Consider the following 25,851-nt stretch of genomic DNA (forward strand, 5'->3'; position numbering starts at 1 on the left):
AATGAATGGAAAGAAAACAGGCTGCAACTCAGTTTTAGCATTTACTAGCTGTATACTCTCGGATAAGGTAGAAATGTCTCACCCTCCAGTTTTTTTTTTTTTTTTTTTGTTTGTTTGTAAATCGGAGATTACTTACTTGAGATCTAGCATTAAGCACAGTGGAAGGAACGAAGTAGGCGATGAGAAATGAGAAAATGATAGAACTATCTGCTGTAATGGATAGAAACTAGGAGGATCAGTTCTGAGTGACCCTACAAGGGGCAAAGCAGAGGTAGAACACTAGGATCTCTTCCAAGAAAAGACGCTGCTGGTACCGTGGTCAGGTCCAATGGCATTGCCTACTTTTCCTGCTCCTGGGAGTCTGCCCCCGAGAGGGCCTCAGGAAGCCCAGGCCACTCCCCAGGACATCTCCGGGGCTCTGAGACACAGCGGGGACGCTTGCGACTCGGCTCTTGGACCTGCCAAAACCCGGCAGGGCCAATCAAGTTAGCTCAAACTCACCTGCTTGGCAGGTGCGCGCGGCAGAGGCGTGACAGGGGAGGGAGGGCGGGCTGGCGCGGTGGGCGGGGGCAGAAAATGTAGAGCTCCAGGCGCATGGCACCCGCCGCCCAGGCACCGCGGTGGCTGCCGGGATGCGCCGCAGCGAATGGTCGCGCCGGGCGCCGCTCTGAGTGACCTTTCACCCACGCCCAGCGGTCCCGGGCGGCGGCACAAGGCGGAAGCCATGGCGGAGGCGGCGGCTGCGGCGGGCAGGACGGGCGCGAGCCCCGGCTCTGCAGCGGTCCGGGACTCGGACCTGGACCGTGCTGGGCGGAGGCTTCGGGTTCTCTCGGCCCATCTGCTGGGCCGGCCCCAGGAGGTTCTGAGTACCAATGAGTGCAAAGCTCCGAGAGCCGCGTCGGCGGCCACGGCGGCGGCCACGGCCACTCCCGCCGCACAGGAGTCGGGCACCATCCCCAAGAAGCGGTGAGTAGCGGTCTGTGGAAGCAGCCGGCGGTAAGGGGCCAGTCCGGGCCTGTGCGGCGCGAGGGCACTGGGAAGGTGGGAAGGGAGTCGACACGGGTGGGCGGAGAGCATCCTGGTCCCTGAAAGTACGGATTCACCTTTCGAGAGATAGTGGACCAGATCCCGGAATCTCAGAAGGGGACGGGATTGGGTGGGAGATTTTGGTTACTATATGAGGGTAATAGAATTGAGGAGCTTTTATTGGGGAAGGGCCCAGAGAGATCTTTTTTTCTTGGGTTTTTGATGCCAGGAATTCATTTTCTGTCTAAAATACTTTCGGGGTTAAGGTCTTGGAATGGGTAGCAGGGGCTCTATTGCTGTCCCTCCCAGGAGACTCAAGTTTGTACTAGATGATCCTGGGTGAAGGCGTGGGGAAGGGACACATTCTGAAAAAAAGGTGTTCACTGGTTTCTGTGGGCAAGGCTTCCGCTTCCTTTAGGGGCATAGTTTTTGACTTTGAAGTAGGAAGCCCATGAGTAGTAAGAAGCAATAAATTGCATACACTAGGTAGATGAGAAGGGTGGTATAGTTAATGAATTCTGTATATCATGTAGTGGCTGGGCATATAGACCTGGGTTTGAATTTCCACTAGGCAATTTTACCTTTGGGCAAGTCTGCCTCAGAGCTTCAGTCTCCTCATAATATAAAAGACAAGGATCTGTGAATGAGGATGTTTGTAAGAGATCTAAGCTTCCGATTTGGGGTGGAGGGCTGGAATCTTAAGGTCCAATGAAAACTACTTCAAGAAACTATTTTCTGAGATGCAGCTGTATCAACATGGACATTGAGAGTGAAAAAGATGTTGCTAATGCGTGTTTTCAAAGAGCCAGAGTTTGTGCTAAATCCATTATTTCTTGCACTCCTCTCCTATGAGGTAGGTTTAGTTTCTTCCCATTTTACAGAAGAAGAAATTTAAAAAGTCATAAAGAAGTGGGCTGCAGGCTTAGCAGGTATACTGTGTGACAAGTTAGAATTCAGAAGCACATGAAATTGACTTCAGAGCCAAGTTTTAAAACTAAACTGCTTCTGATGAATAATTCATGAATTCAACATATGAGAGCCCTTTTTTACATACACACCATACTAGCAATACAGAGATTTTTTTAAATGCAGTATTTACTTTTAAGAACCTAATGATTATAACTAATAAAGTTATAATGCAGTATGATAAGAAATTTAATTGATACCTGTAGCATATAGTCTCTTAATCCAATTTTGACTGTTTTTGTTAGGGCAAAAGCTTTTCTGAATAAAGGTTGTCTGAGTAATCCTGATGTTTATATTGTAAATAGCCTGCTGTTATGGTTTGGTGTCCCCCAAAAGCTCATGTGTTGAAGGCTTGGTTCAGAGGTAATGTTCAGAGGTAGGCTTTTGGGAAGTGATAAGATCATGAGGGCTCTGATTCATCCATGGATTAATACACTGATGAGTTCATAATTGGATGGACTACTGGGAGATGGTGGAAACTGGGAGATGGAGCCTGGTTGGAGGAGGTGGGTCACTGAGGGCTTGTCCTGGAAGGGTATATCTGGTCCCAGCCCTTGCCTTGTTTCTTGCTTCCTGGCTGCCATGAAGTGAACAGCTTTCCTCCAGCATGTCCTTCTACTGGGATGTTTCTGCCTTGCCAATGGAGTCAGCTGACCATAGTCTGAAACCATGAGCCAAAATAAATCTTTCCCCCTGTAAGTTAATTTTCTCAGGTATTTTGTCATCGTGGTGGAAAGAACACACTAGTTGAAGAAGGGAAAAAGTATTCTTGGTAGACAGTATTTTTACAGGTAAAGAAGTGAGAGAGATTAGGGAACTACTAGAAGTAAAATGTGGCAGCATGGGTGAGAATCACAAGCGATAAAGGCGTGAGAGATGAAACTTTTCAGAATTATACGTAGGGCAAACCATGATCAGATTTACTAGAACCAAGTGAAAGAGTGTTGAGCAGTTTGGTTTGAATTTCCACTAGGCAATTTTATCTTTGGGCAAGTCTGCCTCTCTCAGAGCTTCAGTCTCCTCATTTTTTAAAAAAATGTGCAGTGTTTCTGTGAGAATGAAAAAAAAAATAGAGTTAAAAAGATCAAGTGCTCAGTGCAATGCTTATTACATAACCCTCAACAAATAGTAGCTGCAGTTTTTACTGTGTCCAAAGACAAACCAATAAGTGTCTCTTATTCCAAAGAAGAATGTTGGAATTCTGAATGAAGGCATAATTTTTGAAAAAAAAAAAAAAAAAAAAAAACATTAGAAGGGACATTTTCCAGAACTTGGTTACCAAGTGGTGGAGAGGGAGAAATCAAAGATCACATCTATTTCATCCTTTGGTCACACTGATGTTATATTATTTGTGATTGTGTTTAAGACTTTCTCTTTTGTAAATGCACATATATTTATGTCTACTTACTTGTATACATCTCTGTGTGATTGTACATTCATGTGCAGGTTCATACTACTAGAACTAAGCAGGGGTCTGGCTCAGTGGTAGAGTGTTTGTGTAGCATGTACAAAGCCCTGGGTTCAATCTCTAGTACAACAAAAAGAACTAAGCAGGGAGGGCAGGTTTTCCTTATGGTTGGATTTAGTTGCCTTGGTTTAAAGCATTTAGAGAAAAAATAGTTATGTTTGTACTGGGGTAATGGATCTGTCACTATGGTTGAAGGTGACTGATTTCCTGTATGGCTTCTCCAAGGACTGAATGCATTAATAGTCTAGGTGTAGCTCTATCCCATTTATGGCATAGCTCACAGCTGGTGGGAAGCTCTGGTTTTTGGTTCAGGGTTAGGTGGTTAATGTTAAAATCTAATCCTGTACAAGTACTTTGAAGTTTAATAAAAATGCTGACTAAAGACAAAATAGAATACTAACTTGTAGAAGAAAAACCTTTATTGGATGAAACATCAAAACTCCCTCAGAGAATGATTTATTTGATAGATTATTCATAGGAAACCCAGTACTGTTTTCTGCTTTTTATTGCTTAGTTGGGCCTTGAGTTGTCAGTACCAGAACTGAGCCTAAGAGAAAGGCAAATGATGGAGCAAGAAGGAGCCAGAGTATGTATCCAGTAAAGTGTGATTGTAATCATAAAGCAGTTACTTTAGAATAATTTTGTGGTTTGTGTTGAAAATTATAATTGTTTTATCTCATGGCTGGTTAGACTTAAATTCACATGAACTTGTAGTAGTGACTTCTTGAAACTTCATGCTTTTTTAAAAAAATTGTTTTTGTACCAGGGATTGAACTCAGGGGCACTTGACCACTGAGCCACATCCTCAGCCCAATTTTGTATTTAATTTAGAGACAGGGTCTTGCTGAGTTGCTTAGCACCTCACTTTTTGCTGAGGCTAGCTTTGAATTTGCGATCCTCTTGTCTCAACAGCTGTTGGAATTACAGGTGTGTGCCACCACACCCAGTGAAACTTCATGCTTTCATTCTTCTTACAGAATAGTTATACATACATTATTAATTATGCTCAAGTAATTTAGTGAACATTTACACAGTAGTTAATTTATGACAAGTACTACCATACGTGTTAAAAAGGAGAATAAATAGTCCTCTGCCTTAAAGAATTCAGGAAGGGAGATAACATATTCCAGTAGTTTAATTAAAGCCACTGTAGATAAGGGTACTGATGCAGTACAAAGGAAAGAAAGAATGGTGGATGTACTCCATGAGGTCAGTAGAAGCTTTCTGGAGAAGGTTTTAAGATATTGGTGATAGTTTGGCAAGTTCAGTGGTGAGGAGAGATATATTCTAGGCAAAGGGAAAAATATATGTCAAAGTAAGGGGGTATGAAAGTGTATATTGCATTTAGGTAACTAGACGATTCATTGTTGGTGCACTGGGAATAAAGTGAAGAAAGAGCGCAGTGTCCGGTCATGGAGGCCTTTGGTATATAGGTGATCAGTCTATTCATTCAAGTGACCTATAGTAGTGAACAGAAACTGTGCCCTTTACAGAATTTATATTTTGTTCGGAGTGGGGACAGTAAACAGATAAGTAAAATAGTATGTCATAGGGTGATAAAAAAATGAAAGAGTGAAAGGGCTAGTTAATGGCAAATGCTTGAAGGAATGAAGCTGATTATAGATAAGATCAGATTGGGTTTAGGTTTGAGAGAAGTCACTCCAGCCACAGTATTAATAATGGGCTGGAGGTGGGCATTGTGGTGCATGCCTGTAATGCCAGGGACTTCAGGGTCTGAGGCAGGAGGATCTCAAGATTTAGGCCAGCTCCAGCAACTTAGACCCTGTCTCAGAATTTAAAAAAAAAAAAGGACTGGGGATATAGCTCAGTGGTAGTGTCAGTACTAGGGAAAAAAAAGAAGAAGTAGAAGAAGAAGAAGAAAAAAAGAATGGGTTGGTGAAGAGTAAAGATGGACATAGGGAGATAAGTTAGGGGAGGTGTTTGGAGCGCAACAGGTGAGAAATACTGAAGGATTAAAACAAGATTATAACAGTGAGTATGGGCAGGAAAGGATGGATTTGAGAGTTTCCGAAGTTAGTGCATTAGGTGATACTTTTAAAATTATGTGACTAAATTAATGCCATGGGAGTTGGACAAGTGAATAAAAATAGAAAAGGGATGAGAGTTCCTGAGAAACGTGGGCATTTAAGAGGGTCGGTCAACCAAAATGTATTGTCATATACTCCTCTGAGTTGGTTCCAACTACTTTAATTAACTAGGAACATACATTCTCATTATTTGAGGTTGCTGAGCAGATTTTTGAGGGTGACAGTTTAATTTTGGACCCTCTTTTCTTAAGTGTGTGTTACTCCATGTATAGTTTTCATTTGACCTTGTTTTTGAATGCAGTTTTAGATCCTTAAAAATTATAGTAAAGGTCAGTTACACATGTGACATTTTTATGTCTTTTTTAAAAATTTTTTTCAGTTTTTTTTTTTTTTTTTTTTTTAGTGACTGTAATGTTACAGAAAAGAGAAGGAAAAGGAAAAAATCCCTTGTTGACTTCTATCCCTTCACGTTGTTAGCGGCTTTCCCATTTTTAACTTTGGCTCACCTCATTGTGATTTGCATTAGTCAGAGCTGCTCTAATGGCAGTTTTTACAGAGGTTATAAATTCTTCTGGTTAATATCAGAAGAATAATTAGATTAAGAATGCTACTAATTTATTTGCTTGTAATGACATTTTCATATGCTTTTTTTTTTTAAAAAAACAATACATTATATAACATCTACTTAGGTAGATGTTTTCCAGAAAGGAAAAAGCTGAGTTAATGTTTGTAAATGTTTCCCAGAATGGCTCCTGAAGCCTGTAAGAGGTACATTCCTGAAGCAAAGGTTATTTGCATAAGTTACTGGACTTAACATTCTTTGACTTATGTTAATAGTTACATTGAATGAAATAGTTAGCATACTCTGAGTTCTTACCTAGGAATTCTAGTGATGATGTAGAGTTTTAATTTGGGTAAATCTTAACATGCCAGGCACCATTCTAAAATTTATGTACGTTATTTCATTTAATTCATACATCAGCTCTGAAGAGTAGGTGATACTATATGTAGCTTTCAGGTGAGGAAGTGGAGGCTCAGAGTGGTTAATTTGTCTAAGGTCATGCAACTGTGAAATAAGAGAGATGGCATTTCACCTTGGGTCTTACTCCCAAGCCTGTTTCTTTCTGTTTGCTCTATACCATACTTGACATTGTTCTTCAGGGAAAAAACTATTCATCAAATTGGTCTCTTTGTCATGGTAAGTTTCAAACCTTCTGCAATCAAATGGATCATAATCAAATACCATGTCATATAAAGTATTATCCTGTCAAAATTAAATTCATAATTTAAGAAAATAAAATACATGATTTAAAAAGATAGACTAATCTGTTTCTTTCTATGAGTGAATTTTGACTTTGTTTGGTTTGTAGGAGAAGACAGTGTTGGGAATAAATAGGAATAAGGTTAGGAACAATGTGGAAGAGACAAGATCAAAGGAGAAAAGAGAAGAGGTCATGGAGGATTTATTGTTTGGCTTTAGGACTACTTCAGTCTTTGGACTGTGAATGAGTAAGAAACCTTGAAGACTTATTATTCTCTATGGTTATTTGGTATCATACCAATCTGGATTGCATTTTGAGATGAACCAAATCTTCTCCAAACAGATGTCTTTATATTAAGAAGTTATTAGAGAGAGCTGAGGTTGTGGCTTAGAGGTAGAGCGCTCACGTACCATGCGTGAGTGAGGCACTGGGTTTGATCCTCAGCACCACATTAAAAAAATAAAATAAAATAAAGTTCTTGTGTCCACCTATAACTAAAAAATAAATATTTTAAAAAAGAAATTATTAGAGAGCTATTTACCTCGTTGGCACTTAATAAAAATAACTGGAAATAAATCAGGTGATCTAATTTTAGGCTACAAAGAAATAGAATGCCATTGCTGTTAGATGAGACACTTTCTGGAACTTTTTAAAAGTAAGTGCTAAGCAAGTATCATTCTTTTTGATTTTATTTTCTTGTTATTGAGCAGGTAACTTCTGCTGTTTACCAGTTAGTATAGTGATTTCAACCCAATAAAACCAAAGCCATATTATTATAAAGTAGTAATTGTTCTCCCTCCATTAGCACACTCTTTGTTGGGTTTTAGGGGTAATATTTTATCCTATCTCTGTCTCAGCATCTGAGTACAGAATAATTTGATAGGTAGTTCAAGATATGGACAGTGGAGGTAAAAATGTCAGCTTTATTACTGACAAAACTGGTTGGATTGCTTAGATTTGGATACCAAGTATTTACCCTGAATTAGTCTATCACAGGCAATGTGGGACCACAAAAGACCATCTCTTCAGGGGCAGAGTTAGGAAGCCTAATACTGTCTCAGAGACATAAGAGGATAGATACCAAAGAGAGGGCTAACCCCAAGCGCTTGGTGTCTTTTCATAATTCACTGACCAGCTGAATCACTCCTCCCATGAGAAACTGTGAGTATGTTAGGGCTGGGCAGGGGCCAGGAACATTACTCTTGCTGAAGTCTTCCTGCATTGGAAACTGGAGCCTGAGAATGGAAGTATTGCTGGAACGCTTTCGGAGAAATTAGGAAAAATGGCCTGAAGCTTGATGGTAGCTGACTGTATATCTTACTAGTAGGTGTTATCGCCATTGCCTACTGAATATATTACATAATTTTTTTGGTAGTAAGTTATGGTTCTCCAGGACAGTCTGTTCTAGTCAGACGTTTTAGGCCTTTTTCCTATTTCCTTGATAACTAGTATGTATTGTAACTACATCAGACTTATTGCCATTCCCAGTTTATGCCTTTCCCTTTCCCTTCTCTTTATTTGATAGGTTAGTTTTTCCCAAAGTATAGTGTAATGCATATAGTCTGATGGTCCTGAGACAATTTGGGGGAGGTACATAGTGTAAAACCTTATTTGAATAGTTCTAAGTGTTTATATGTGTACATATATACACACACACACAAACATACACATGTATATGTACATACACATGCACTTATACACATATATACACACATATTTTTAAAAATTATTGAATAGTTATATAATGCTTCAAAAGTAAGTTCACATATCTCAAGTTTACAGCTTAAATAAATTTTGCAGTGTGAACACATCTGCTTTATCAGTATTTAGATTAAGAAACAGCCTGACTAGTCCCCTAGAAACCCACTTGGTACTACTTCCAAAGGCTTATCCTATGCTGATAAACACTACTTTAACTTCTAGCACCATAGTTTAATTTTGCCTATTTAAAATAATATATAAATGGAATTATGTAGTAGAATCATATAGTGTCTATTCTTTTGGGTTTGGCTGCTTTCCCTTATAATTATTTTTGTGATATTTATCCATGTTATTATGTATAGTTCATTTTGTTCATCCTGATAATATTCCATTGGTAGATATCTACTATTTTATTCATTGTTATTGATTTGAATAGTTATTTATTTTAATATGAAAAACTAGGAAAGGAAGAGGCTAACATAATTAAAATAGTATTTAGTATATTCAGTTTTCTTAAGTATATTAGCTCTCTGATGTAATCAATAAAATGGTCTCTGGTACTAAATCATTCTTAGAAACAGATTGAGTTTTTAAACATGTTGACCTTAAAATCCTTACAGTGTTCAAATATTATGACCTTAGAAGATCAGCTTAAAATCACAAGTCTAAATCTATTACTTGATTTTACATTTTAATTTTGAGTTATGAGTCATTCTTACTGGCCAGATTCTCTTTAAGTTTTAGAAATATGTAAAAGATAGTTTTTGTACTGCTCTCTTAAAATGAGAGTGTTAACCTCTGCCTTTGATTCTTTTAAGCATTTGTATAGTGAATTCTTGGATCTTTTAGTAGTTGAACTATTCTTATTAAGTAAGAGTGTTACCATTCCAATTACTACAGTCTCCTTTGATGAGAATTTTGCTTTCTAGGTGAGATATGGAGTTGTAGATATCATATTGTCACTTGCTAAGAAAACTATTGTATGATTGCATGTAATATTTGGTAGACAGTATGTTTGAAGATACTAATCAGAGATTTTAGCTAGGATGTTGAGTAAATTCATGTCAGCTACCTCCCAGGTTCTATTTGTAGTTGCTGTGTTAGAAACTTTATACTATCAAATAGGTGAATGTTCTTGTATTCCAAGACCTTGAAATCAAATAATATGACATCTAATTCATTATACCCACAGATGTTCTCAACTTATACTCAGATTGATTACTTTGTTGGATATATAAATCTTCAAAAAGGCTTGAAATTTTCTGGAAAACAGCTTCAGAGACATAACAACACCCATTTGACTTCTCTCGTGACTTTAGTCACACATTCTATTGACTAAATCTTCTGATGTCAACCTAAATTTTATAAGTTGGCATAGTCCAATAGAGCTTTCTATTATCATAGAAATATTCTGTAATCTGCACTGTTCAATATGATAACATGTATCCATTAAGTACATGAAATATGGCTAATGTGGTTGAGGAGCTGAATTTTAAATTTTGTTTTTAATTAAATTTAAATAGGCACACAAGACTGGTGATACTGTATTGGACAGTATAGCTATAGATCAAACCTAAATCATTTTCTCTTTTCCAAATGAAGTTTTTTGTTCTGGGTTTTTTTTACTTCTCCTAGTGTTAACACTAGTCCCAGTCACATCCTTCAATCCCAAATCTTGAACTATTTTCATTCTTTTAAAATTAAACTTTTTTGAATTCTGTAGTTATCCTGCTTGTCTTAGACATATTATGTTATTTGATCCTCATACCCCACTCATTTCACAAATCAGAAAGTTAAGTTCATAGGTATTTTCCAGCAAATAGTCATTTTCTAGTGAGTGATACAGCTCATATTTGAATCTAGATCTTTTATCTCAAATCTAGAGCTTTATCCTTGATGTTATTCTGATATCACAGAATCTGTTCCTTTTTCTTTTAATGTGCTTCCCATCCATTTTGTGTCTTTTTAAACAAGTATTTATTGTTCACTTGTGTTTTCTGTCTTACTAAAGCTTACATTCTAACAGGTAAATTATTATGTGTGGAAAGGTGTTGAGTACTATAGAAAAAAGAAAAGTTCAAGAGAATAAGATAGAGTTCAAATTTTAATAGGATGTCATTGAGAACATGACTTTAGAGCAAATATTTAAAGATGAGAGAGTTTAGCCATATGATATGTTGGCAGACAAGTGTTCTGGGCAGAGGAACAGTGTGTGCACTTGTCCTTCTGGGGTATTCAGCCAATACCAGAGAATAATTGAACCCCTTATTTTTAATACCTGGGTCACGTGTCTACCTTGCTCTAATCAGCTGTTGCTTGGAGGACAGAAGTGGTGATCACAGGACAAAGCTGCTTGGGCTGCTGAATGAGCTGAATAAACTCTGGCTATCATTTATTGAAAGATGATCATCTAGATTATCAGCTCATTGTTTTTGATGATTCCTTTTCTAGAATCTTTTGAGTTACCCTATTTATTTTTCTGAGCCAATCAGTTTTCTACTCTGATGACTTTTTCTGCTGCTTAAAAGGTGTGCTCAAATAACTTTTTGAAGTTTTCTACTTGTATCACTTTAAAAAATATTATTATATAACATATAATGTATATATAATTATGTATTACATAAAATGTTATGTATTATTATTATTATCATTATTATTTCCTCTTTCCTACTTTTACCTAGCTCAAAATAATACTGATATCTTCCAAAGGATTAAAAGTTTAAATTCCACCATTTAAAATTATAAAATATTATCTTAAAAGCCATCAATAACCTATTTATAAAACCTAAGTCTTCCTTTTGACCAGTTCTAAATGCTTGATAGATATTCTTATTTTTTCCTTAGCTCCCATGTTACCATTATCCTGACTTTTTTTTTTTTTAAACTCTTATCTAGCTGGCCAAATACTTGTTGACTGACTTCTGCTTCCTAAATTTACAAATCCCTAAGATTAATTTTTCTACATTTTCTTTCTTATTAATCTCATCTACTTGGACTGTATTGGCTTTCACTACTATTGGGGAAACTTTTAAGATAATACTGTACTTTCAGCTCTCATTTTAACATTTTACATTATTGAGCATTTCTATCTATCTTGCCAGTATCTTCAACTCAGTGTGCATGTATAAGGTATTATTTTAGTCTTCAATCTCAGTATTTCACTATTTGTATTTGCTTTCACTATTTTTTAGACATTCAGGGTTAACACATCCATCATAACACCTTGCTGAGCTCCATTCCCCATCCCTTGTTCATTCTATTGGCAAATCGGATAGATTCTATTAGCTGTAATTCTAAAGCAACTTTTAATTTTTTCCACTGTCACCAATGTGGATGAAATCTTAATGGTCTCATGTATAGCCTGGTCTCCCTTTGTTTATTTTCCTTTTTTTAAAAAACAGTTTTCCATTCTATTACCCCTGATCAATCTTTGTTCAGGGAAAGTGTGGTACTCACTGCCCACTGGTGCTGTGGTATGTTTTAACATTGCAAAAATGATTGGCAGTACAGGGGAGCTATATAAGACAGATACATAGAAGATATTCTGTAATAAACACTGTTATCAGTGTATTTGGATAAAGTCATAAATTCCTAAGGAAGATAGAAAAGCTTTCTAGAAGTGATTTTTGGACTGGCTCTTTATGGATAAATAGGAGTTCTTTAGGGAGAGAAGGACATTTTAGACAGGGAATATTTAACAAATGCAAAGACAGGCAGACATAAAAAGGCATGGTATGTACAAGGAATTGTGTTAACTTTTAACATGGCTAGAAATAGCTGTTAAAGAAGGTGAAAATGTAGATTGGTGCTATGTTGAAAACTTGGGATTTCATCAGCACTGGATAGTCATTGAAGTTGTAAAGCAAACATTGTTTGATTTTTGCTTTTAATAGCACCAGGGAACATGGAAAATATATTTTTTTTCATCCTATTGTTCTTACTGTTTTCCATGACTTTCTTGAATATTTATGCTTCAGTCAATTTGGGCTACTTACTAGGTGAGAAAAGCCTTATGCTTTTTTGCCTCTGCTTGGCTTTTATTATTATCATAATAATTATTACTGTGCTAGAGATCAAATCCAGGGTCTCAAGCATGCTAATCACAGAGCATTAGCACTGAGTTATACTGCCAGACCCAAGGGGATTTATTATGAGGACATGGGCACCAAGGAAGTCAAGGGCAAGAATGGAACTTGGCCTCAGTATGGAACTAGAGCTCAGAACCAGAAATCCATCAGGCTTCTTGCTAGAATTACTTCTTGCACATGTTTCTCTGGGTAGATAAGATTTTTTTCTGCTGTTTATCTCTCTAAGTGGTAGAATGTGAAACCCCTCTCCTCCACTTTGCCCTCTTGTTGCCCATTGTTTTATTGCTGCACTCAACCCAGGTCCATCCTCTCCTATGATGCAGTGAGTTTAAAGTTCCTTTTTTTTTTTTCCTTTCTCTTAATTCCAATCTCCTGGAATCCAGGCGCACTTAACCACTAAGCCACATCCCCAGCCCTTTTATATATTTTGTTTAGAGACAGGGTCTCACTGAGTTACTTAGGGCCTTGCTAAGTTGCTAAGGCTGGCTTTGAATTTGTGATTCTCCTGCCTCAGCCTCCTGAGTGGTTGGGATTACAGGTGTATGCCACCACGCCTGGCCTGGCCTGGCCTGGCCTAGCCATGGGTGCTTTTTTTTTTTTTTTTCAATATTTTTTAGTTGTTGATGGATCTTTGTTTATTTACTAATTTATATGTGATGCTGAGAATTGAACCCAGGGCTTCACACACGCTAGGTCAGCACTCTACCTCTGAGCCACAACCTCCCCCATAGGTGCTTTTTTAAAAATGTGCATTCTGAGACCCACAATGCTAGAGATTCCAGTTATAGGTTAGGTCTAGGGTGGCATCCAGGACTCTGCTTTTAAAATAAAATGTTTATCTGTCTAAATAGTAGAATGTGAAACCCCTCTCCTCCACTTTGTTTCTATAGTAAAATGACATTCATATTTTCTTTGTATTTAGTTTTATAGTGTTCATTTTTATAGTTCCTGCAGAAATACCAGAAATGGTCTTTGGTCACTTAACAGAGTAGTCAGTTTAATAAACTTGTGATCTAATTCCTTTTTCAATTCCTAGTAAGGAGGGAGTGAGCAATGAAAGTGAACTGTCATTTCCAGTTGGTGCTAAAGAGAATCTGGCATTGTTGTCCAAATCACAGTATTGATTAGATTAGTGGACAGCAAGGGGAACAAAATCATGAAATTTAAAATATAGTTTAGGGAACACCACTGGTCAAGGAAGGTATATCTCCTTGTGCCATTTCTTTTGCTACGGTAGCTCCCTGATACTGATTTGGGTTGGGTTGTGCTCCTTGTGATATAGAGCAACACATAAAGGTAGAGGATAAGATAGATGTACCTTTCCAGGCCTTCAGAATCGCGGGTGCCAATTTTGTGTGAAGATGTGTGGCCCAAGATATTTGTCATGGGTATTACTGTAGCTTACATGATTAATATTTCCATTTCCAGAGACATTATTTAAACCACAATAAATTTCTAATTGGTAGAATTTGGGGTAATATATAAGAGAAGTTTGGGGGTAAGGGAAGGCACCCCAAAAGCCTTGAAGAAATGAATGGTGACTACCAGATTACTCTGCCAGTGTGCAAGGCTGACCTTATTTTACTTGCTTCAGTCTTCCCTACTTTGAGCCTCTTCCTTGTCCCTCATTTTTCTTTCATTTATTTATTTTTAGCAAATATAATAGAAGTTGGGCCTTTGAGGCACAATTTTTGGCTCTTAAAGTTTTAAAAAAGTTTCTTTAGAGTGAGTACCAGTTTCTTGAACTGTAAACAGCTAACTATGGGGAGTAAAAGATGTATTTGATTTATTGAATGTTTGACTCAATGACTTAATTATAATGGAATTCTATCATTAAAAAGTAAGATTGGGGCTGGGGATGTGGCTCGAGCGGTAATGTGCTCACCTGGCATGCGGGGGCGCTGGGTTCGATCCTCAGCACCACATAAAAATAAAAAATAAAGATGTGTCTACCGAAAACTAAAAAATAAATATTAAAAAATTCTCTCTCTAAGAAAAAAAAGTAAGATTGATTGATAAGGCCAGTGATGGGTTTTATAATAAACCCTCATGGAATTCTTGCATATAGATGAAAGAACAATTGTTTTCCTTGCAACAGAGATACTGCTTCAAGATTCAAGGATTGAGCAGCATTTTTACCTCAGGTTCAGGGAGCAGTTATACTTTTGAGTTTATGGTGTTGGTCTGTGTAAGGTCCTTATTTCTATTTTCTTGTCTCTGATTCTTAATTGTATCTGTCCCTCCCACAGGCACTCATGAATGTTCTTCTATATATGTTTTATAAAATATACAGTGTTATTTAGTGTGTCTATTTTAAGTTTGCTTAAATGCTATTATGCTATGGATCTTGTTTCTCCTTTTTGTTCACCGCTGTTTCTATATGTTTATCTGTCTACCTCATTGCTTCTGATTGCTACATATTTCACTGAATGCATTTTCCACTTTACATATTTCTTCCTCTAGTGATGCCTCTAACTACTCTTACAGTGTTCCAGGGACTGTGTCAGACATTATTAGGGATATGTAATAAGGGACTGTGTCCCTTATTAGAAACTGTGTATGAACTTCTCTATAGTATATATTGAGGAGTTGTGTTGCTGGGCCATAGACTTGACCTTACCTGTGAAAGCTTAGTACGTGGTTGCTGTGTGAAATGGCTTATATGTAGGTCCCTCTTTTTCCTATTCTAGGTAACAATTTTCTGTATTCTTAAATTTCATATTTAAGTCACTTTATATTAGCACAGTGGGGAAAAAATCAGCAAGCTGATTAATAACTCAAAGGACTAAATTTTTATTATGGCAACTAGACCTGAAAATCTTACAGTGAGGGTGCTGGGCATTTGGTTCAGTGGTAGAGCACTTCCCTAGTATGTGCAAGGCCCTGGTTTTGATCCCCAGCACTAAAAACAAACAAACAACAACAACAAAAACAAAAACAAATGAACAACAACAAAAACTTAAAAACGGGGAGAATGAGGGGTGTTAACTTTCTTCACCAGTGATCAAAGTTAATTAGCAAATAGATTAATTCATGACGAAAACTAAAGTTGTTGTGCCTTCTGGCCATTTCACTTGTTCTGTTTCTCTCTGTAGGAAATAAAAGTATAATCAGATGAATTATAACATTTTATATTATATAATATAAAATATAGTGTGGTATTTTTTATACTAGGCAAGAAGACAAATTGTGTGGTTCAGATGTTTGATGGTGTTGCATATCAAAAAGCCTGGTAGCATTAGTATATTTTCTAAGTCAGATGTTACAATCTTGGAAACATGTGATGTTGCATTGTTAATTAAAAAGAATTTTTTTGGGGCTAAAGGGTTCTTTTAAAAAGAATATATAAAATACTATAAACTATTGAGATTAATTTACCTATTGAAAAGGATTGAGGTAGTACATATTATAAATAGTTTTAAAGTTTTCAGAAATAATTTTGTAGGACATGAATAACTAAATTACTTAGATTCATTTACCTGTATGAAAAGATTGAGTCAGTACATAGTGTAAAGAGTCTTAAAAGGTTTCTTATTGAGTTTTTAGGAATAATTTTGGAGGACATGTAGACTAGATATAAATATGATTTTAAATTTATTTTAGAGCATCTACATTTGAGATTAAACTGTAGGATAAAAAATATTGCAAAGCCTCCCCCAACCCATGGACTTTCATATTTCTAATGGGAATTTAGCTCTATTTTTTCTTTTTTAAATAAAAAGTCAGAAGGAATAGTATTTCATTTATAGGATTTTCCTTTTTGATAGCATATCTTTTGAAGAGTGTATGTGTTTTATTGATCAAGTCTTGGTATCTTTCTCATCACTTTTATTTTTTACTTCACTTTCAGAATTTCTTGTAGGTAATTCTGGCCTTAAGGTAATTAAGTGTAAAAACAGATAATAAGGATAATTAGCACAAAAAATTCTTTAAGGACTTAAAAAAAAACAAAACTTTGGCATGGGCTGGGGTTGTGGCTCAGTGGTAGGGCGCTTGTCTAGGCCCTGGGTTAGATCCTCAGCACCATATAAAAATAAATAAATGAAGGTATTATGTCCCACTACAAAAAATAAATATTAAAAAAAAACTTTGGCATATTGTACTATCTGTGGGATTGATTTGCCATTTAACTGATAAAGAGGTTGGTTAGTTAGAAATTTAGCACTTCAGTTTCATACTTCTGTTTCCACTTTTCAAAAATTCTGAGAATATGATATTTTTCTTATTTTTTTTAAACTGGAAAGTTTAGGCCAAAGTTTAGTTTTCATCTAAACTGAGTAGCATAGTATATCTTTTATCAGAATTTTGATTGTTGGAATTTTATCAGGGAAACTTAAAAATAAGTTGTTATTAGCTGAACTTTTTATTACCGCTAACTTGGAATGATAGTATGCTAAATAATTTTTTCCATTTCCTTATTTTGAAGTGAAAAATATCATAAGAAAATAGCAATGGTAGAAACCATCATTTATATCCGGATGCTTACAATTTATTACTTGTACAGAGGAATAGTAATCTGATTAATCTATGTAAACCAAGACTTACACTTAATCTCACATTTTAAGACTAAAGTAAGGAACTTTTTATGGTTTTAGTAAGAACAAGGATAAATCAAATATTTCACTTAAAGATAATATAAATAACAGCCTGGGAAATGCAGAAGTCTGAATATGTACACCATGTATATTATGGAGAATACTGCCACCTTGTGTATATATGATGCTATTTTATAAGTCTAAATTTTGTTTGGTTACACTAACTGAAACCTTACATTTAACACCATATGGTACTGTGATCAATGTGTAAGTATTTTTTTATGAAGTAAAATCAAACCTTTTTTTTTTTTTTTGGCAGTAGGGAGAGTCTTGTATTTTGAAGCTATTAAATTTGGTGTGGTTACCTCTAAGGATTGGAATGTCTGAGTGATCTTTCTGGTTAATTGACTTCTGGGGTTAGTTGAAAATTGCATTGTTCTATTTGAGTCTTATAGAATATAGGGAGATTCTTTTATCATTCTTCACTTTAATGCTTGCTTGTAGTGCTCTGGGATTATTATTCTGAATGGCAGAATTCATTTTACTATGGGGAGGTATAGAGCATCTGGCTTAGTGATAAGCTGTATTCCTTTATTTCTAAATGTTTTCCTTCAGGTCAAGTACAGAAGAGTGACTGCAATAATAACATATAATAGTGCTTTGAAAATATCAATGTGGTGAAAAAGGGTTCCTGGATTTTTTTTTTTTTAACCTGAGCACATGACTTAGTGGGTTTCAGATATTAACTCTCATGAGACTGGGAGCCAGACTTTAGATACTCACAGCTATATTAGCCTTGTGATCTTCCTGGGCAGTTTATTTATCTGAAAACTGGGTGGTATCTAGGGTTCTTTTTAGCTTTTGAATTCTGTGATATGTAAAGCTTACTCTATTTTTTAAATGCTATAATGCCTTTTAGTGTACTCACTATACTCTGCTACATGGGAAGTTATTTTAAAATTTAATGTAATCACATAGTTGTGTTTAACTTCCTATTATGGATTAGTAATTCGAAGGGGATACATTAACATAAATTTAAAATAAAATCAGAAAATCAGACCCCTAGGAGATTTACCCACTTTTATCTAATACATGGGGTACTTGAAGATATCAGAAAGTTAGTTTTAGGGTAAATTGTATTTTAATTATGTACTGTTTATGCAACATAAAACTGTGTTGGCACAAATATATTCCAAATGCTTGCATTTCAACTTCTGGGAAAGATTCCTAAAAAGTTGGTATAGATATTGTAAATCCCTCATTCATAAATGTGTTAGCTTTCTGTTACTGTGACAAATACCTGAGATAGTCTCTTAATAAGAGTAAAGGTTTATCTTGGCTCACAATTTTGGAGGTTTTAGTCCATGATTTAGTCCCATTGATTTCGTCCTGTGGCAAGACGGCATATCCTGGTGGGAACTGAGGGTACAGCAAAGTCTTTTACTTCATGGCTAGGACATGGGAAAAAAGAGAGAGAAAGGAAAAGATCCACAGACTCCTTCAAGAGCATGCCTCCAGGGACCTAATAGTTCTTACTAAAGGGCCCATCACCTCCCAATGGCACCATACCTAAGAACCAAGCCTGTGACATATGGGCCTTGGGGGTGGACATTCCAAATTTAAACTGTAGTAATGAGGAAGAATTTTCCAATTGGGAGGAAAAAGAAGAGGGTACATTATCCCACATTTGAAAACCTGGAAATTCTATAGGGTATTAACCCAATTTGAATTTAAGACTAAAGCTTCTTGAGTATGTCAGTCTCTTTATTTTGGAGGATATAGCAACATTTTTCCTGCTTACCTTGATTCATTTTCTCATGCAGTGCTAAGGGTAAGCCCTTGTGACTATGTTTACTTTTTACTTTTGGGTCATCTGGGAATAAGATTTTTGAATTCTAGGGCCTGGGGTGGTGGCTTAGTGGTAGAGTGCCTGGCTAACATGTTTGAGGGACTGGGTTTGATTCTTAGCACCACATATAAATAAATAAAATAAAGATTCGTTAACAACTAAAAAAATAGAAAGATTTTTGAATTCTAGGGCCTGGGGTGGTGGCTTAGTGGTAGAGTGCCTGGCTAACATGTTTGAGGGACTGGGTTTGATTCTTAGCACCACATATAAATAAATAAAATAAAGATTCGTTAACAACTAAAAAAATAGAAAGATTTTTGAATTCTAGGGATAATTTTAAGGAAATGATCCTCATTGTTAACCTACGTAAAATGCCAAGTTCAACATCTGTACTGAAATGATTTCCTAGTATCTGGTGGTTGTAATACCAAAGCAAAATGACTACTTTGATAGTTTTACATTTATTTTGTGTAATGCCAAACTATTTTTGTTTTAATTAGATACACATGACAGTACAATGATCATGACATATCATACATTTGAATCAGATGGGGTATAATTTCTCATTTTTCAGATTGCAGAATCACATTGATCATGCAGTCATGTATATTAATGCCAAACTATTTTGTAGAACACAGAATTCATGCTATTTTGTAGAATACAGAATTCATGATAAATGTTTAAATCCACTAATTAATAAAATGCATTCACATACAAATCTATGTATATAATTGAAAATATATTGAAGATTAATTTATTGAAATACACATTGTCCTAATATACATTATTTTGGAAATATAATTAAAATATTTGTAAATAGTACTTATAAATAGTACTTTATAAACATGAAGGAAATTTAATCATTAAAAAACAAAGTGAAAGATAACTTGCTTTTAGAAAGTATAATCTTAAGAAAATGGGTGTCAGTGATAACATTAATCATGAGATTTTTCTGTAGGAAATTCCCCTAAACTCTTTCCCAAAACTTCTCTTTACAATGAAGTAAGAATATTGAGGCATTAGAAGAAAATATTGGGCATTAGTTTATAACTCACTCATTATGAATGCTTCTGGATTGATTCTCTTGAGGTATTTTGAATAATTTGTATAGGAACTATATTTTTATTGATAATTGTAATTTTAAAGAGCATTCTAGTTAGTCTCAGTTTTATGTATAGAGATTTTAAAAAAATATTTATTTTTTAGTTATAGGTAGGCACAATACCTTTATTTTATTTTTATGTGGTGTTGAGGATCGAAGCAGTGCCTCATGCATGCTGGACTAGCACTCTACCTCCAAGCCACAACCCCAGCCCCTGAATAGAGAGATTTCAAGAGATTTCAGTATATGTATTGACTTATCTGTATCTGGTTTAGTTCATGTTCCACTTGTTTGCAACTCTTGAACTAGAGCAAGAATTAGGGTTGTAATAAAGTATTTGCTTGTCAGTTGTTATTTTTCTCTCCCCTGAGAATTATGGACCATTTTCTAATGAGCACATCTTTATTTTGAATTATTATTTTTTAAAGAAACATCTAGCTGGGAATGAGTCTGACTGTGCCGCTGTGTCTGATTGTTTTGAGATTTTATTGCAGCAAATTGCTTTCTGGATAAAGAACAGTTTTCTTCAAATTATTTTTATCTTAAACTTCATACTTCAATTTATAGTAAGAAGATTTATTAACAATTTATTTTGGTAGCCAAGATGACACCAGGGCACTATGGTAAAACATGTAATAAAAACTGACTCTTCTGTGTGTTGCCTATTGTGTTCTGCACAGTCTCAGATCTATCTATTCCTATGTACTTTGTAAAATTGAGCGATTGCATCATTGATTTTAATGAAAATGATTTTTAAAACTGAAATATTGGCATATTAGAAATTTTAAAAAGCATGTTTTGGAGTACTGAAATCTGGAATAGTCATTAATTGTTAGGATATATAGGTAAGGGGGAGACTCCGAGTCTAGTTACTTAGAAGTTGAAGGATTTAGAAAGTTTGAGTCCAGTACTGAGATTTTTAATTTATGTTATAGAAAGTGTCCGTTACTAATGAACCTATCTTGTAAATTGGTCTTTTTCATTATAGCGGAAGATTAACAATTGTATTTTTTTTCTAATATAGGTGAAACTTTGTCTCCTGTCCAAGTGAATTCTTAGTTTTTTTTAAAAATTAATTTCTTCCTTCCTTCCTTCCTACCTTCCTTTTCCTCCCTCCCTCCCCTCCCTCCCCCCTCCCCCCTCCCCCTCCCCCTCCCCTCCCTCCCCCCTCCCCTCCCCTCCCCTCCCTTCCTTCCTTCCTTCCTTCCTTCCTTCCTTCCTTCCTTCTTTCCTTTTGTCAGTCTTAGATGAATACAATATCTTTATTTTATTTTTTATGAGGTGCTGAGGATGGAACCCAGTGCTTCACATGTGCTAGGTGGGCACTCTACCACTTGAGCCACAATCCCAGCCATATCTATTTATTTTTATGTGGTGCTGAGGATCGAACCCAGGGACTTGCACGTGCTAGGCGAGTGCTCTTATGCTGAGCCACAACCCCAGCCCCATAAGCCACAATCCCAACCCCAAATTCTTAGTTTTAATTGCTGAATATTTGGGGGGCATCCTGTAATTTAAACTTAATAACATATACAAAATGAAGCATACTCTGAGCACATCTTTTCCTTTAGATCTTTTTGTATAATCCTCTGGAAAGCATGTACTGTTCATTAGAATGAATCTATAGTTAGAAATATTAATATATAGACATTTTAATATGTGGTCATTTTCAACTAATAAAATACTGGTGGATATAAGGTCTTTTGAATGATTGTGAAAGTTAATGGTCAATAATATGCTGCTTAGTTTTGATGTGTTAGCATAGGTCTTATTTATAGATTTTTCTTCTCTTTATTAGGCAAGAAGTTATGAAATGGAATGGATGGGGATACAATGATTCCAAGTTCTTCATCAATAAGAAGGGTGAAGCTGAGTTGACTGGGAAAAGGTAATCCTGTTTGATTATTCCTTTCTTTTCCTTCTTTTCCTTTTTCTCTCTACAAAAAATTTTAAACATAAAAATAGAAAAGATAGCATAATGATCCTGCCTTCATTTAAAAATTATGAACATTTTGCAATAATTCCTTATTTTTTTCTATATTTTTAATTCTGACATTATGTCTAAATATTTATATATGTATCCTTTAAAAAAATAAGGACCTAATATTATAGGTCACACTTCCAAGATAGCAAACATTTTATAATAATATCTAATTATTTAGTCCATATTAACATTCCTCTAAATTGTCTCACAAATTCCTTTTGTAAGTAGTTTATTTGCCTCTGAATCCAAACAAGGTCTTCAGCCATCTCACCACCCAATCAATATCCATGCCATTGATTTATTAAAAGTAACTTCATATTTATTATTCACATCTCTGTGTGGATTATAATGAAAGGTAATAATTTTAGATCTGTGCAAAGATAAATGCTATTTAAAAAATGAATTTCTGAGATATATTGGGGAGAAATGATGAAGAAAGGTCATTTTTATGACAGTTTTCACATTTCTGAAATGTTCTGGTAATATGTTGATGAGAATTATTAAGGATATTTGTTCAGTCATACCTCAGAAGAATTCTAAAGGATATTTGTATTGTTAAGTGTTTATTTTAGAGGTAAACAGAATTGTGAAATGTCTTCTTAGTTGACTTTAAACAACACTGCTCCTACCAAAACTGTTTTAGTTTGTTTTTGAATTTTTATGTAACTTTTGAAAATGCAGTGAGTATAAATATGCACTATGTGAATGCTGGTTTTAAAAAAAATAAATATTGAGACTAAGGGGAAAAAATGGGATTAGATGTATTATTAAAATGTCAGTAAAGAAAGTAAATTTTATTTTTTTTGTGTTTATTTATTTATTTATTTTTAGTTGTCAATGTACCTTTTTTATTTTATTTATATGTGGGGCTGAGGTTCAAATGTTCAAACCCAGTACCTCACATGTACTAGGCAAGCGCTGTATCACTGAGCTACAACTACAGCCTGTTTTTTTTTTTTTTTTTGATGAAGTTATTTCTTTTCTTTGCAACATAATTGTAGTGCTGGTCTATTTTTTGATTTCTCTATATTTTGTACCTGAAGTAAAACATCAGGAGTAGTAAGTAGAAACTAATTTTCACGAAGGTATGAAGTACATTTACATTAGCTTTTTAATAGGAAAAATAAACATCTGTGTTCTCATTTTTATTCTTAAATATAACTGGGCAGCATAGAGGCTTACTTGAGAACTTATGTAATTCAGGTAGAAAAAGGGATTTCTTGTTAAAGTAAATTAACCAGTGTTTTTAATCTTGAGTTTTTATGTTTTAAATAGAATAATGTCTAATACAGTAGAAACCTACCTAGGTAAAGTTTGATTTTTCAAAATCTTTTGGAGAAAAAAATAAATTTTCTAAACTTAGAAAACCAACTTTATTTTCTTTTAGACACCTCCTCATTTTTCTCTCTGTCTCTTTGAACCTGAAGGAACATTATTTCTATTGTATGGAAGGGGGCATGTTGTCACTTGTGTTGCAGCATAGTGCCATTGAAAGCATAAGACTCCTGGAGCCTTCTGTGGAGTACTGTAGGTAATGTGGTTTATGTTAGAAATGTATGTGGGTATGTGACATGATTAGTCACAGAAAACATCACAGGTAACTGCCTTAGTGGATCCCATGTGTTTAGCATCTGGTTCTTATTTTAGGTGTTCTGGCACTTGGTTTGTCATTTTTCCCAGGGGAGATCAAGCTGTGGAGACTTGACACATGGACCACACTCATGAGAGAGATTTTAAAAATTAAACCCCAGTGTATTCATTGATGGTTTGATTATTCCTATACTTGTTTCTGCCCTTCCTTACGTTAAAGTATCTAGAGAACAAAATTTGTAATTCAATTATTGTTAGAAGAGCAAAAATTAAGAGCAAAAGGGATATTAGTGACCCTGATAGACATTTTTGTCCAGGCAGTAACAGAACCAGATAATTTATCTGTTGGGTTTACACACAGGAAGATTGTCACTACTGCCAGTCTTAATAGAAAGGATTCTTTAAAGGCATCATTTCTTTGTGTCATTTCTCAGTGAGTCAGAGTTCATTGGAGAGAGGAAGAATAAGGGTACATCTAACTGTAAGAGCTTACAAGGAGACCTGGAAAGTAAATATCTGGTGTATGCATGTTGGTGGAAGGTAGCTCTTGCCTCCCTCCAAGACTTATGCAAAGGGTAATTCCCCAAGCATAAAAGTGAAATTTAGACAACCTAAGATGAAATGTGTAACACACAACAGAACTAAAATTAAGTAACTAAATAATAGTCAGTTCCCATTTTGGTGTTTCAGGGAACACCTTTATCTTTTCACAGACAGGATAATAAAGTGAATTGAATTCAGGCATAACTTTCTCTAAGTCTAGTCTAGTTTCCTGAGGATAATGGGTGAATCATTAGATTTCTCTGGTATCAGAAAATGTTGCAAATTTCTTTCTTTCTTTTCTTTTTTTTTTTTTCTTTTTGTAGTGCTGGGAATTGAACTTAGGGCCCTGTGCATGCTAGGCAAGTATTCTACCATTCTGTTTGTTCTCTCTACTGGAATAGTGACTACTAGAATCTCTTTTTTTTTCCGCCCTCCATTAAAAAACACACAGAACAAAAGTAGCAATAGGAGGACATAAACTACCATCTTGGAAAAAATTAATTCGATATTGCCTCGTACCACATACACAGATTATTTTCAGATAGAATGTAGACTTAAATGTATAAGCTAAAACTGAGACTGCTAGGAGAATATAAAGAATTCTTTCTGAGTTTGAGGTTTGCGAAAAGCAGAGAACAAAGAATATTAACTGACAAAGGAAAGAAAATAAACAACATTAAAATATAGAATTTTTTTTATCAAGACTCTAGTAATAGAGAGTGAAAATGTAAATCATAGGGTATGATAAAATGTTTAATACATATATTCCTGATTTCATAATATGTAGACAGTTCTGGTACATCAATAAGTAAATAATAATAACCCAAAAGAAAAATGACCAAAAAACTTGAACTGGCATACAAAACAAAGAATATCTGAAATGAGATACCAACAGAATGTTTGAGAGTTTCAATTATAGAATTTCTGTTTTGTTATTTATTATAATTTTTATTTCTATTCTGAAATTTCTGGTCCTTACTGGGAGCATATTTTTTTCTTTGGTCCTTTAGCCAAGTTGTTATTAGCTGCTTTAAAATCCTTGTGTGCTATTTCCAGTATCTTGGATCATCTTTGGGTCAGTTGTCATTATTTCTTTTTTCTTTTGATGATGGATCACATTTTCTTGTTTGTTCATGTTTAATAATTCTGGAGTGAGTCTTGGATGTTGTGATTGATAAGTCCTAGAAACTCAGGATTCTTCTGGACGCTGCTATATTCTGCCATAGAGACTTTTAATTTTTTCCCCCCCTAAATCAAGCATTTAATTTGACTAATGTCAGACTCCAAATACTGCTCCTCTGAAGCGATAACAATTATGTTGTCTTTTCAGTTCTTTTAAGCTTATCTGGGGTGTTTATAAGACTCTCATACATATTCTACCCATGTATAATTCAGGGTCAGCCAGATGTTTGGACAGAGTTGAAACATAGGTCCCTCCTATAGGTTCTGTAATTTCTCTGTATGCTTTCCAGACGGCTGCGTTTACTACAAACACTCCCTTCTTCTGCTTCTTTAAGCTCTTTTTAAAAAATTTTTGTTACCTCAACAGCTGTAGCTCTCCCCATTGTCAAAACTGTTTAAAAAGCAAAGCAAAGCTGGATATTTACATAGTGCTTTTTCCTTCTTCCAAATGTATTGCATACTTACTTTTGTTCCATCTATACTGTCTTCAGGTAGCTAGGTTTTATT

General features: G+C 35.4%; 1 protein-coding gene across 2 annotated transcripts in view; it reads left to right on the plus strand.

Annotated features, from left to right (window-relative positions):
- The first annotated feature begins 646 nt into the window (after window positions 1-646).
- Agps (alkylglycerone phosphate synthase) overlaps window positions 647-25,851 on the plus strand; it is a 141,603-nt gene continuing 116,398 nt past the window's right edge. The window contains exons 1-2 of one of the 2 annotated variants that reach the window (XM_026391997.2): window positions 647-966; window positions 21,844-21,933. In XM_026391997.2, the coding sequence (XP_026247782.1) occupies window positions 647-966; window positions 21,844-21,933 (410 nt within the window). The remainder of the gene's footprint in view (window positions 967-21,843; window positions 21,934-25,851) is intronic. The other variant, XM_077802919.1, reaches the window with a different exon arrangement.

Source organism: Urocitellus parryii, chromosome 1 (genome assembly GCF_045843805.1).
Source record: "Urocitellus parryii isolate mUroPar1 chromosome 1, mUroPar1.hap1, whole genome shotgun sequence".
NCBI lineage: Eukaryota > Metazoa > Chordata > Mammalia > Rodentia > Sciuridae > Urocitellus > Urocitellus parryii.